A 13,727-nucleotide genomic window follows, 5' to 3' on the forward strand; every position below is an offset into this window, starting at 1 on the left:
TTTACAATGATAACTTTGTAAGAGGAAAAGAGATACATGAAAAAAAAAAAAAAAACTTGACAAGCCTTATTGAAAGACCACTGGATAAGAGTATCCTCTCTACCCTATCTTCTCTAAGCTGATATACGGTCTACAGTAGAAAGGGGAAGCTTTGTCTGAAAATCTATATAAACCAGTGAAAACACACAGTACGATCACATGCAGACAGGTGAGGGATGGAGATCTCAGCTCTCTTTATTGGCCTGATGCTGTCTCTGGGTTTTTGTGAGCTGAACTCAGTTTTTGCTTTGAATGGTTCTGGGGATCGTATGAAAAATTGGGCTGGGTTTCCAGAGGATACAAGTGGTGCTGGGTTTGTAACTGATGCCTCGTCTGTAAAATGTACACTTCAGGGAACCACTCGTGTACCTGCGTTCTCAATGGGTGGTGACTATATTATTGGTGGGGTTTTCGCCATACATGACTACATGCACACATTAAAGCACAACTACACCACCATGCCTGAGCCACTAAGGTGCACAGGGAGGTGAGTAAAAGGGAGGAAGGAGGAATAAGAGGATGATAAACTGTCTGTGCATAGAAATGTTTTTTGGAAATGTTTGCAGCTATTATGTTCACAAAAACAGTAGTGTGAAAATAAGCATCCTGTGTTTTCTTTTTGTTAAAATATAGGTATGTTTCACAACTGTTTTCTAAATTTTTAACAGGATAAAAACAAAATAAGAATTTTGATTCACTTGACTATTGATAATTTGTGCATTACAGTCCATGTCAATTTTGGACTGATATCTAATCCTGTGTTTTGAACTCGGTGTTCAGGCAATTCATTGATGTGTATTTGCTCCACAGATGCAGTGCAGCCACTGTATCAATTCAAGTCCTTAATTTCAAATTGCAGTTAATCTTTAGTGTGCATTTCTAGGAGTATTTCTTTATAAAAAAGTGTCTGTGTGCAGCATGATCCTCCAGGAACTGCGCTCCTCACGTGCAATGATTTTTGCCATCGAGGAGATTAACAACAGCACAGAGCTGCTGCCTGGCATCAAGCTCGGTTATCAGATCTACGACTCGTGCGCTTCAGTGCCCGTGGCTGTGCATGTGGCATTCCAGCTTTCAAGTGGTCTGGACCCAGTGTTTTACACAGGCAACAGCTGCTCACAATCTGGTATGGTGATGGCTGTCATTGGTGATTCAGGGTCTACGCCATCCATCGGCATGTCGCGCATTGTTGGGTCTTTCAACATTCCTCAAGTAATTGTTTTTAATTTCTGGCAAACTGTGTTTATTATACAGTACTGATTTTTTTGTGCTGTGCTGTTAAATAATTACACCATTGTTATCATTTAGGTGAGCCATTATGCCACTTGTACATGTCTGTCAGATAAGCAGCAGTACCCGACTTTCTTCAGGACAATCCCTAGTGACCAGTTTCAGGCTGACACTCTGGCCAAGCTGGTAAAACACTTTGGCTGGACATGGATAGGTGCTGTCAGGTCAGATTCAGATTATGGCAATAATGGCATGGCGTCTTTCCTGGACGCAGCACACAGAGAGGGAATCTGTGTGGAATACTCTGAATCTTTCTATCGGACCCACCCACGCAGCAGGATCCAGAGAGTGGCTGATGTTATCCGCAGGTTTCTACATCACTGACTGTGCTTTTGTTCCCTGTGCTGACACTGGCCTTTTTTTAAAATTATCTTGCCATGTTTCTGTTTTCCATCATGATTATTCCTCTCATATTTACTACTCATATTTTCTGAATATAGTCGATGGGACCAAATATTATGTCTCTCTCCAGGTCGACAGCTATGGTTGTTGTGGCATTTACATCCCCTGGAGACATGAGGATCTTACTGGAAGAGCTGTCACTCAAGCCTTTTCCACCTCGCCAGTGGATCGGCAGTGAGTCTTGGGTAACCGACCCAGACATGCTGAGGTTCAGCTTCTGTTCTGGAGCCATCGGATTTGCCATTGAGAAATCTGTCATCCCAGGTCTGAGAGACTTCTTGCTGGATCTCTCTCCCTCTAAAGTTGCTGCCTCTCCAGTGCTTGCTGAGTTCTGGGAGGATACATTCAACTGCAGACTGGAAAAAAGTGAGGAAGCAGTGCTGATTATTGACACCTCACATTCACAGTCCTTGTGGTCATGTTATGATGTTTTGTTTGTTTCGTTTTGTCTGTCTGAGTGGAGCAGTAGCTGCTTCAAGACCAAATCCCAAATTGACAGAGAAATTACAGATATTAAACAAAGATATAAGGTGCACAGAAATTAAAAGTATATTAATAATTTCAGTTGATATGACAATTTTCCCTGTCACATTTAGACACTCTGTTGTCTTGAACACAAACACACATGGACCTTTCGGCCAGCAGGCTAAACAAAGTACTAATAAAGCTCTGCAACTGTACTTATTAGCATGCATCAGTTGTACTATATGTTTAAGTATGCATGTACTTCTTATGAGGCTAATATACTGAAAGTATTTAAGTCAAGAAAATACAAACATTTTCTGCATTTAATAAATGCGACTAATTGCCATGCAGATGAATAATAATGTAAAATCACTGTCAAGTTTAAGAAACACCTGTCACTGTCTCTGTGTGTTTTTAGGTGCAGCCACAGATAAAAGCATATGTGATGGAACTGAAGACATACAGATGATCCAAAGCCCGTACACTGACACATCCCAGTTGCGAATCACTAACATGGTGTACAAGGCTGTTTATGCAATAGCTCATGCCATTCATAATGCAGTGTGTCAGGAAACTAATTCTACAACTCAGTGTGACAAATTCACCAAGACAGAGCCCAGAGAGGTCAGTCAAAACAAATATGTAAAAGAATAAGTGAATGCTCATATGTTTTTTTTGTTTGTTTTTTGCTACAACACACATTTTGTTGAATATTACTATTATTTTACTCTTTTTCATTTCTGTCCCTCATTGTTTAACATTACTTCATCCTGACAGGTTCTTACACAGCTGAAGGAAGTCAATTTTTCCCAAAATGGTTATGATGTGTCATTTGATGCCAACGGGGATCCTGTGGCCACATACGAGCTGGTTAACTGGCAAAAAAGTGAGAGTGGCAGCATTGAGTTGGTGACAGTAGGACACTATGATGCATCACTGCCAGCAGGCCAGGAGTTCAGTATCAACAGGAAGCTCACCTGGGTGGAAGGTGGCACACAAGTAAGGAGACCAAAAGTAATGAATTAACATTATTCAACTTTGGTGATCTTAAAGTGTACGATGTGTTTTTTGGACCCTGATAGTCATATTTCTACCAGCTGTGAAGAGATCTGTTCCAAATTTACCGTATATTTAGTGCGAAAGTTTCCTTTTATATTTTTCAAGTAAATGTTCACGTGCTGAGCTGTGGCAAAGGGAGAGTAACATAGAAAGGAATCCATAGGTGGCTACAGGGCATAGTGTATTCATTACTTTATCCATTGTCTGTATCCACTTATCTTGGTGCAGGGTCACAGGGGCATCAGGTATAAGGAAGCTAAATTAGAAGGGAAGATCAGGAGTGATGCTAGTGCACAATCAAAGTCCAGAACAACTGGTGCTCCCAATGGCCAGTCTGACCAACCCAGCTGTGAGCATTTGTTCAAGAATTTTAAACACATTTCTATTATCATTCTAAACATGGATTTGCATTCATTGTCTGTATGCTACCACTCAGATATGTTTGTTTTGTTACTGTTTATGAAGACCAGTCATACATGTCATATGAAAGAAAAGGATGCATCTAAAAGTTGTGGCTGGTAGACAGATGACCTCAAACCTGGACTTTCTAACCTTTTTCATTTTACCAATAAATAATAGACATATTTCAAAGCAAGCTGAAAATGAAAATTATCATAGCTTTTTCCACCACAGCAACTAACAGAACTAGATTTTCACCAGATGCTGACAAAACAAATATGAAATCAACAGCAGAGAGAATGTAGGCCCCAACTAGGACAGCGTATGCTGGTTGGCACTGAAATGAATGCACAGTAATAAAATCATAGCAAGGACATTAAAACAAAAAAAACAGAAAAAAGAAAAAAAGTTTAGCCTCTGAATTTTGGAAGAACAATAACAACATTAAACCTGTAATGGTTACTTCCCAACACAGCCCACAGTGTTTAATGCTCAGTAGTGATATGTGGAGCAACCAGTGGGTGGGTTTGGGTAAGCTTACTAGAAATATCACAGATTTGGGCCAGTGGCTCACCTCCTCTCACTCACTTTCTCTTCCAAACACATACATTCACATAAACATGTCATTTTAGCTTCAGCTGAATTTCAGAATGAATGTTTACACAAAACAGGTACTGTGGATTTTGTCCCTGAAAACTGACAATACACATACACATAATGCACATATTGAATATTATTTACATATTCATATATGTAAAAATTGTTTTACAAGACTTGCAAAATGTGAGCCTATCCTTTAATCCTCACAGCTTTGTAGCACACCTGTACAGTGTTGGGCAAGTTACATCCAAAATATAAAACATTATATATTATTAGTTACTGTCATTTGAAAGTAATTAGTTACATTACAATATTACTATCTGAATTGTAATGCGTTACACTACTTTTGCATTACTTTTGAGTTACTTTCAACAAAGCAGCTGCAGAAATTTATGACTAAGCATTTAAAATGCTAAAATGCAGATTGTTGTAGCTGATTATTTACATTCAGTGGAGGGTGATGTAACATAATGACTGTGTGGGCCCCTAAAGCTACTAACAATTTAATATAATAGGCACAGTAAAGGCTCATGGCTCAATACAATAAGTAACAATGACTCAACAGCATGGACTCGCCATTTAGGTTGTTATTTAAAATAATAACAAGGTAGATGGCCGCATGGCCCACTCTCTATGACAACGTTAGCTTACCTTGTCATTGCTGGTGTTCACGGGGATTTTGCTGACAAGCTTTCTGAACGCTGGTGATTCTACCGTTGATAGGGATTGTATGTCTTCCACAATATATTCTGCCACCAGTCTCCTCACTTCTCTGGCTTCAAGAACCATGGCAGACCGAGAGAAACTTAACTTTTGTTGCTTTGTCTGTCCCGTGTGCTCGTCCTCTTTTTTCTTTCTCTTCTCCGCAGGTGCATCTCTCTCTCTCAGCTTAGTGTTAGCGTGGCACCAGTCCAGGTGTTTCTTTAAGTTACTTGTGCTATTTTTTGACGTTGAGAGTTCCCTCGGTGTCGCACACAGATTGCATTTTATTATTATGTTTTTCTCCTTCTCTCTGAGGAAGTGAAAATAATGGGCAGATGTCCATCGCACAAATGTAGAGTCCAGCATCGTGTCTGTTGTCATCTCAGCCTCAGCGAATTTCAGCAACAGAAAATAGTTCTTACTCGCGGCTGTTTTTCTGTTGTTGGGATGTCTCACGAGTCGCGGTGTTGGTGAATTCTTAAAAAAATAACAGCTAATCGGGTTAAAATACGTTGTAACGCGCGTTACTTCGATTGTAACGGGTAAAATATTACCGAAAAATTATTAGTAATGCGTTATATTACTGCGTTACAGCAAATAGTAATACATTGCTGTAATTGTGTTACTTTTGTAATGCGTTACTCCCAACACTGCACCTGAATATGTGTGAGTCTGTGTGTATCTATGTGTCAGGTGCCTGTGTCAGTGTGCACTGACAGCTGTCCTCCAGGAACTCGTAAAGTGCTGCAGAAAGGAAAACCCATCTGCTGTTATGACTGTATACTGTGTCCCGAAGGAGAGATTAGCAATGTTACAGGTACTTTATTATTTTGTAATGCATATTCACAATACAAATATACATCTGCTAAAAGCCATTTATATTTTCAGATTCCCCTGATTGTTTCCCTTGCCCCAAGGAGTTCTGGCCTAATGCAGAGAGAGACACTTGTCTCCCCAAGCCTGTAGAGTTTCTTTCCTTCGGCGAGATCCTAGGAATCATCCTAGCTGTGTTCTCAGTTGGTGGCGCCTGTATAGCGACAATAACAGCAGCTATATTCTATCGTCATAGGAAATCTCCGATTGTCAGGGCCAACAACTCTGAGCTGAGCTTCCTGCTGCTCTTTTCCCTGACTCTATGTTTCTTATGTCCATTAACTTTCATTGGACCACCCTCTGAGTGGTCCTGCATGCTGCGCCACACAGCATTTGGGATCACCTTTGTCCTCTGTATGTCTTGTGTTCTAGGAAAAACAATTGTAGTGTTAATGGCCTTCAAAGCTACACTCCCAGGCAGTAATGTGATGAAATGGTTTGGTCCTCCACAGCAAAGAATGACTGTGGTATTCTTCACATTCATTCAAGTTTTAATATGTACTATATGGTTGGTTCTTAGTCCCCCTTTTCCAATGAAAAACCTCACCACATACAAGAAGAGAATAATTTTGGAGTGTGCATTAGGCTCAGCTATAGGGTTCTGGGCTGTGCTTGGATACATAGGCCTACTGGCTGTCTTTTGCTTTGTGTTAGCTGTCCTAGCCCGGAAACTACCTGATAATTTTAATGAAGCCAAACTTATCACCTTCAGCATGTTGATATTCTGTGCAGTCTGGATCACCTTTATCCCAGCATATGTCAGCTCTCCTGGGAAGTTTACTGTGGCTGTGGAGATATTTGCTATTCTGGCCTCCAGTTTTGGACTAATACTGTGTATATTTGCTCCAAAGTGTTTCATCATATTGTTTAAGCCAGAAAAGAACACCAAGAAACATTTAATGAATAAAACTCAATCTTAAGACATTTGAGGGTTAGAAACAGTTAGGATGGCAGCAGTAAAAAGCTTATGATGTGCGCATTCAGAACAGTCTTCACCTAGCTGATTCACATAGTAACACATGCTTTACATTAAATATTTCATATTTAAAGTACCATTTCGTGAATATCCTTTCTAACGTTATTGTCTTCTTTACTATTTTTTTTTCATTATCTGCATACAAAATAACATACAGTACACACACACACACACACACACACACACACACAAACACAAACTTCTAAAAGTTGTATGTATTAGCAATGTTTATTTTTGTGTTTATTTGACTTTGCAATGTTGTGAATAAATGCTTTTGGTATTATACTTGCTGTCTGTTGCATATTTACTGTATTTTATGAGACTGATTTCATTCACAAGCTATCATTTTTCCCTTCTTGGGAATGATGCCACACGATGCGATTTATTGTAAATTAACTCACATATTTAACATAATTAAAAATGATTATTAATATTTATTAAAACAGTGAGTCATCAGAAATCAGAAATCATCTTAACAATGAGAAATGTTTTACCTTAAGCTTGCTTGGGCCATGTTAAGGTTAACAATATTTTAACGGAGCAAGGAAAGCTAATTGCTACTGTGCTTGGTTGAAACGGAAAAAAAAAAAAACATTGCTTCGAGATGATTGTCAGAGATGGCAGAGGTATGATCACATAATCCTATTTGAGCTACAACACATGGTTAGTTCCATGTTTTATTTCCCAATTGCTCTTGGAAAGAAGAATAGAGTACTGTAAACAAACTGTTACCATTGGAAATCGCTGGTTTCGGTTCAACGTTGGAAGTCGTGCACTTAATTCGACGGGGGATCATGGGAGCTAGGAATAAGGTGGATAAATCCCAATTTGTGCTTAGACAGTGGCACACGCTCATTTCAAGTCCCTTTTTTTGTGCATGTGCAATGGTGTTTACAATGATAACTTTGTTAGAGGAGAAGAGATACATGAAAAAAAAACTTGACAAGCCTTATTCAAAGACCACTGGATAAGAGTATCCTCTCTACCCTATCTTCTCTAAGCTGATAGGGAGAAGCTTTGTCTGAAAATCTATATAAACCAGTGAAAACACACAGCATGATCACATGCAGACAGTTGAGGGATGGAGATCTCAGCTCTCTTTATTGGCCTGATGCTGTCTCTGGGTTTTTGTGAGCTGAACTTAGCTTTTGCTTTGAATGGTTCTGGGGATCGTATGAAAAATTGGGCTGGGTTTTCAGAGGATACGAGTGGTGCTGGGTTTGTAACTGATGCCTCGTCTGTAAAATGTACACTTCAGGGTACCACTCGTGTACCTGCGTTCTCAATGGGTGGTGACTATATTATTGGTGGGGTTTTCGCCATACACTACTACATGTACACATTAAAGCACAACTACACCACCATGCCTGAGCCACTAAGGTGCACAGGGAGGTGAGTAAAAGGGAGGAAGGAGGAATAAGAGGATGTTAAACTGTCTGTGCATAGAAATGTTTTTTGGAAATGTTTGCAGCTATTATGTTCACAAAAACAGTAGTGTGAAAATAAGCATCCTGTGTTTTCTTTTTGTTAAAATATAGGTGTGTTTCACAGCCATTTTCTACATTTTTAACATGATAAAAACATAATAAGAATTTTGATTCACTTGACTATTGATAATTTGTGCATTACGGCCCATGTGAATTTTGGACTGATTTCTAATCCTGTGTTTTGAACTCGGTGTTCAGGCAATTCATTGATGTGTATTTGCTCCACAGATGCAGTGCAGCCACTGTATCAATTCAAGTCCTTAATTTCAAATTGCAGTTAATCTTTAGTGTGCATTTCTAGGAGTATTTCTTTACAAAAAAGTGTCTGTGTGCAGCATGATCCTCCAGGAACTGCGCTCCTCACGTGCAATGATTTTTGCCATCGAGGAGATTAACAACAGCACAGAGCTACTGCCTGGCATCAAGCTCGGTTATCAGATCTACGACTCGTGCGCTTCAGTGCCCGTGGCTGTGCATGTGGCATTCCAGCTTTCAAGTGGTCTGGACCCGGTGTTTTACACAGGCAACAGCTGCTCACAATCTGGTATGGTGATGGCTGTCATTGGTGATTCAGGGTCTACGCCATCCATCGGCATGTCGCGCATTGTTGGGTCTTTCAACATTCCTCAAGTAATTGTTTTTAATTTCTGGCAAACTGTGTTTATTATACAGTACTGATTTTTTTGTGCTGTGCTGTTAAATAATTACACCATTGTTATCATTTAGGTGAGCCACTATGCCACTTGTGCATGCCTGTCAGATAAGCAGCAGTACCCGACTTTCTTCAGAACAATCCCTAGTGACCAGTTTCAGGCTGACGCTCTGGCCAAGCTGGTAAAACACTTTGGCTGGACATGGATAGGTGCTGTCAGGTCAGATTCAGATTATGGCAATAATGGCATGGCGTCTTTCCTGGACGCAGCACACAAAGAGGGAATCTGTGTGGAATACTCTGAATCTTTCTATCGGACCCACCCACGCAGCAGGATCCAGAGAGTGGCTGATGTTATCCGCAGGTTTCTACATCACTGACTGTGCTTTTGTTCCCTGTGCTGACACTGGCCTTTTTTTAAAATTATCTTGCCATGTTTCTGTTTTCCATCATGATTATTCCTCTCATATTTATTACTCATATTTTCTGAACATAGTCGATGGGACCAAATATCATCTCTCTCTCCAGGTCGACAGCTATGGTTGTTGTGGCATTTACATCCCCTGGAGACATGAGGATCTTACTGGAAGAGCTGTCACTCAAGCCTTCTCCACCTCGCCAGTGGATCGGCAGTGAGTCTTGGGTAACCGACCCAGACATGCTGAGGTTCAGCTTCTGTTCTGGAGCCATCGGATTTGCCATTGAGAAATCTGTCATCCCAGGTCTGAGAGACTTCTTGCTGGATCTCTCTCCCTCTAAAGTTGCTGCCTCTCCAGTGCTTACTGAGTTCTGGGAGGATGCATTCAACTGCAGTCTGGGAAAAAGTGAGGAAGCAGTGCTGATTATTGACACCTCACATTCACAGTCCTTGTGGTCATGTTATGGTGTTTTGTTTGTGTCGTTTTGTCTGTCTGAGTGGAGCAGTAGCTGCTTCAAGACCAAATCCCAAATTGACAGAGAAATTACAGATATTAAACAAAGATATAAGGTGCACAGAAATTAAAAGTATATTAATAATTTCAGTTGATATGACAATTTTCCCTGTCACATTTAGACACTCTGTTGTCTTGAACACAAGCACACATGGACCTTTCGGCCAGCAGGCTAAACAAAGTACTAATAAAGCTCTGCAACTGTACTTATTAGCATGCATCAGTTGTACTATATGTTTAAGTATGCATGTACTTCTTATGAGGCTAATATACTGAAAGTATTTAAGTCAAGAAAATACAAACATTTTCTGCATTTAATAAATGCGACTAATTGCCATGCAGATGAATAATAATGTAAAATCACTGTCAAGTTTAAGAAACACCTGTCACTGTCTCTGTGTGTTTTTAGGTGCAGCCACAGATAAAAGCATATGTGATGGAACTGAAGACATACAGATGATCCAGACCCCGTACACTGACACATCCCAGTTGCGAATCACTAACATGGTGTACAAGGCTGTTTATGCAATAGCTCATGCCATTCATAATGCAGTGTGTCAGGAAACTAATTCTACAACTCAGTGTGACAAATTCACCAAGACAGAGCCCAGAGAGGTCAGTTGAAACAAATATGTAAAAGAATAAGTGAATGCTCATATGTTTTTTTTGTTTGTTTTTTGCTACAACACACATTTTGTTGAATATTACTATTATTTTACTCTTTTTCATTTCTGTCCCTCATTGTTTAACATTACTTCATCCTCACAGGTTCTCACACAGCTGAAGGAAGTCAATTTTTCCCAAAATGGTTATGATGTGTCATTTGATGCCAACGGGGATCCTGTGGCCACATACGAGCTGGTTAACTGGCAAAAAAGTGAGAGTGGCAGCATTGAGTTGGTGACAGTAGGACACTATGATGCATCACTGCCAGCGGGCCAGGAGTTCAGTATCAACAGGAAACTCACCTGGGTGGAAGGTGGCACACAAGTAAGGAGCCCAAAAGTAATGAATTAACATATTCAACTTTGGTGATCTTAAAGTGTACGATATGTGTTTTTTGGACCCTGATAGTCATATTTCTACCAGCTGTAAAGAGATCTGTTCCAAATTTACCGTATATTTAGTGCGAAAGTTTCCCTTTATATTTTTCAAGTAAATGTTCACGTGCTGAGCTGTGGCAAAGGGAGCGTAACATAGAAAGGAATCCATAGGTGGCTACAGGGCATAGTGTATTCATTACTTTATCCATTGTCTGTAACCACTTATCTTGGTGCAGGGTCACAGGGGCATCAGGTATAAGGAAGCTAAATTAGAAGGGAAGATCAGGAGTGATGCTAGTGCACAATCAAAGTCCAGAACAACTGGTGCTCCCAGTGGCCAGTCCGACCAACCCAGCTGTGAGCATTTGATCAAGAATTTCAAACACATTTCTATTATCATTCTAAACATGGATTTGCATTCATTGTCTGTATGCTACCACTCAGATATGTTTGTTTTGTTACTGTTTATGAAGACCAGTCATACATGTCATATGAAAGAAAGGGATGCATCTAAATGTTGTGGCTGGTAGACAGATGACCTCAAACCTGGACTTTCTAACCTTTTTCATTTTACCAATAAATAATAGACATATTTCAAAGCAAGCTGAAAATGAAAATTATCATAGCTTTTTCCACCACAGCAACTAACAGAACTAGATTTTCACCCTTATGCTGACAAAACAAATATGAAATCAACAGCAGAGAGAATGTAGGCCCCAACTAGGACAGTGTATGCTGGTTGGCACTGAAATGAACGCACAGAAATAAAATCATAGCAAGGACATTAAAACAAAAAAAACAGAAAAAAGAAAAAAGTTTAGCCTCTGAATTTTGGAAGAACAATAACAACATTAAACCTGTAATGGTTACTTCCCAACACAGCCCACAGTGTTTAATGCTCAGTAGTGATATGTGGAGCAACCAGTGGGTGGGTTTGGGTAAGCTTACTAGAAATATCACAGATTTGGGCCAGTGGCTCACCTCCTCTCACTCACTTTCTCTTCCAAACACATACATTCACATATACATGTCATTTTAGCTTCAGCTGAATTTCAGAATGAATGTTTACACAAAACAGGTACTGTGGATTTTGTCCCTGAAAACTGACAATACACATACACATAATGCACATATTGAATATTATTTACATATTCATATATGTAAAAATTGTTTTACGACAGACTTGCACAATGTGAGCCTATCCTTTAATCCTCACAGCTTTGTAGCACAACTGAATATGTGTGAGTCTGCTTGTATCTATGTGTCAGGTGCCTGTGTCAGTGTGCACTGACAGCTGTCCTCCAGGAACTCGTAAAGTGCTGCAGAAAGGAAAACCCATCTGCTGTTATGACTGTATACTGTGTCCCGAAGGAGAGATTAGCAATGTTACAGGTACTTTATTATTTTGTAATGCATATTCACAATACAAATATACATCTGCTAAAAGCCATTTATATTTTCAGATTCCCCTGATTGTTTCCCTTGCCCCAAGGAGTTCTGGCCTAATGCAGAGAGAGACACTTGTCTCCCCAAGCCTGTAGAGTTTCTTTCCTTCGGCGAGATCCTAGGAATCATCCTGGTTGTGTTCTCAGTTGGTGGCGCCTGTCTTGCAACTTTAACAGCAGCTATATTCTATCGTCATAGGACATCCCCAATTGTCAGGGCCAACAACTCTGAGCTGAGCTTCCTGCTGCTCCTCTCCCTGACTCTATGTTTCTTATGTCCATTAACTTTCATTGGACCACCCTCTGAGTGGTCCTGCATGCTGCGCCACACAGCATTTGGGATCACCTTTGTCCTCTGTATGTCTTGTGTACTTGGAAAAACAATTGTAGTGTTAATGGCCTTCAAAGCTACACTCCCAGGCAGTAATGTGATGAAATGGTTTGGTCCTCCACAGCAAAGAATGACTGTGGTATTCTTCACATTCATTCAAGTTTTAATATGTACTATATGGTTGGCTCTTAGTCCCCCTTTTCCAATGAAAAACCTCACCACATACAAAGAAAGAATAATTTTGGAGTGTGCATTACGCTCAGCTATAGGGTTCTGGGCTGTGCTTGGATACATAGGCCTACTGGCTGTCTTTTGCTTTGTGTTAGCTGTCCTAGCCCGGAAACTACCTGATAATTTTAATGAAGCCAAACTTATCACCTTCAGCATGTTGATATTCTGTGCAGTCTGGATCACCTTTATCCCAGCATATGTCAGCTCTCCTGGGAAGTTTACTGTGGCTGTGGAGATATTTGCTATTCTGGCCTCCAGTTTTGGACTGATACTGTGTATATTTGCTCCAAAGTGTTTCATCATATTGTTTAAGCCAGAGAAGAACACCAAGAAACATTTAATGAATAAAACTCAATCTTAAGACATTTGAGGGTTAGAAACAGTTAGGATGGCAGCAGTAAAAAGCTTATGATGTGCACATTCAGAACAGTCTTCACTTAGCTGATTCACATAGTAACACATGCTTTACATTAAATATTTCATATTTAAAGTACCATTTTGTGAATATCCTTTCTAACGTTATTGTCTTCTTTACACACACACACACACACACACACACACACACACACACACACACACACTCACAGACAAACACAAACTTCTAAAAGTTGTTTATATTAGCAATGTTTATTTTTGTGTTTATTTGACTTTGCAATGTTGTGAATAAATGCTTTTGGTATTATACTTGCTGTCTGTTGCATATTTACTGTAGTTTATGAGACTGATTTCATTCACAAGCTATGATTTTTCCCTTCTTGGGAATGATACCACACGATGCGATTTATTGTAAACTAACTCACA

At 39.9% G+C, this 13,727-nt stretch overlaps 2 protein-coding genes across 2 annotated transcripts; both read left to right on the forward strand.

Annotated features, from left to right (window-relative positions):
- Positions 1–419: 419 nt before the first annotated feature.
- Positions 420–6,749, forward strand: LOC117259890 (extracellular calcium-sensing receptor-like). Its single transcript, XM_033631673.2, has 8 exons — positions 420–526; positions 957–1,251; positions 1,348–1,637; positions 1,802–2,097; positions 2,615–2,820; positions 2,974–3,195; positions 5,650–5,773; positions 5,845–6,749. The coding sequence occupies exons 1-8, from the start codon at positions 420–422 to the stop codon at positions 6,747–6,749; spliced, it is 2,445 nt and encodes an 814-aa protein (XP_033487564.2).
- A 1,341-nt stretch (positions 6,750–8,090) lies between these two features.
- LOC117259891 (extracellular calcium-sensing receptor-like) lies at positions 8,091–13,287 on the forward strand. Its single transcript, XM_033631674.2, has 8 exons — positions 8,091–8,197; positions 8,628–8,922; positions 9,019–9,308; positions 9,473–9,768; positions 10,286–10,491; positions 10,645–10,866; positions 12,188–12,311; positions 12,383–13,287. The coding sequence occupies exons 1-8, from the start codon at positions 8,091–8,093 to the stop codon at positions 13,285–13,287; spliced, it is 2,445 nt and encodes an 814-aa protein (XP_033487565.2).
- The last annotated feature ends 440 nt before the right edge of the window (positions 13,288–13,727 follow it).

This window comes from Epinephelus lanceolatus, chromosome 4, assembly GCF_041903045.1.
Source record: "Epinephelus lanceolatus isolate andai-2023 chromosome 4, ASM4190304v1, whole genome shotgun sequence".
Taxonomy (NCBI): domain Eukaryota; kingdom Metazoa; phylum Chordata; class Actinopteri; order Perciformes; family Serranidae; genus Epinephelus; species Epinephelus lanceolatus.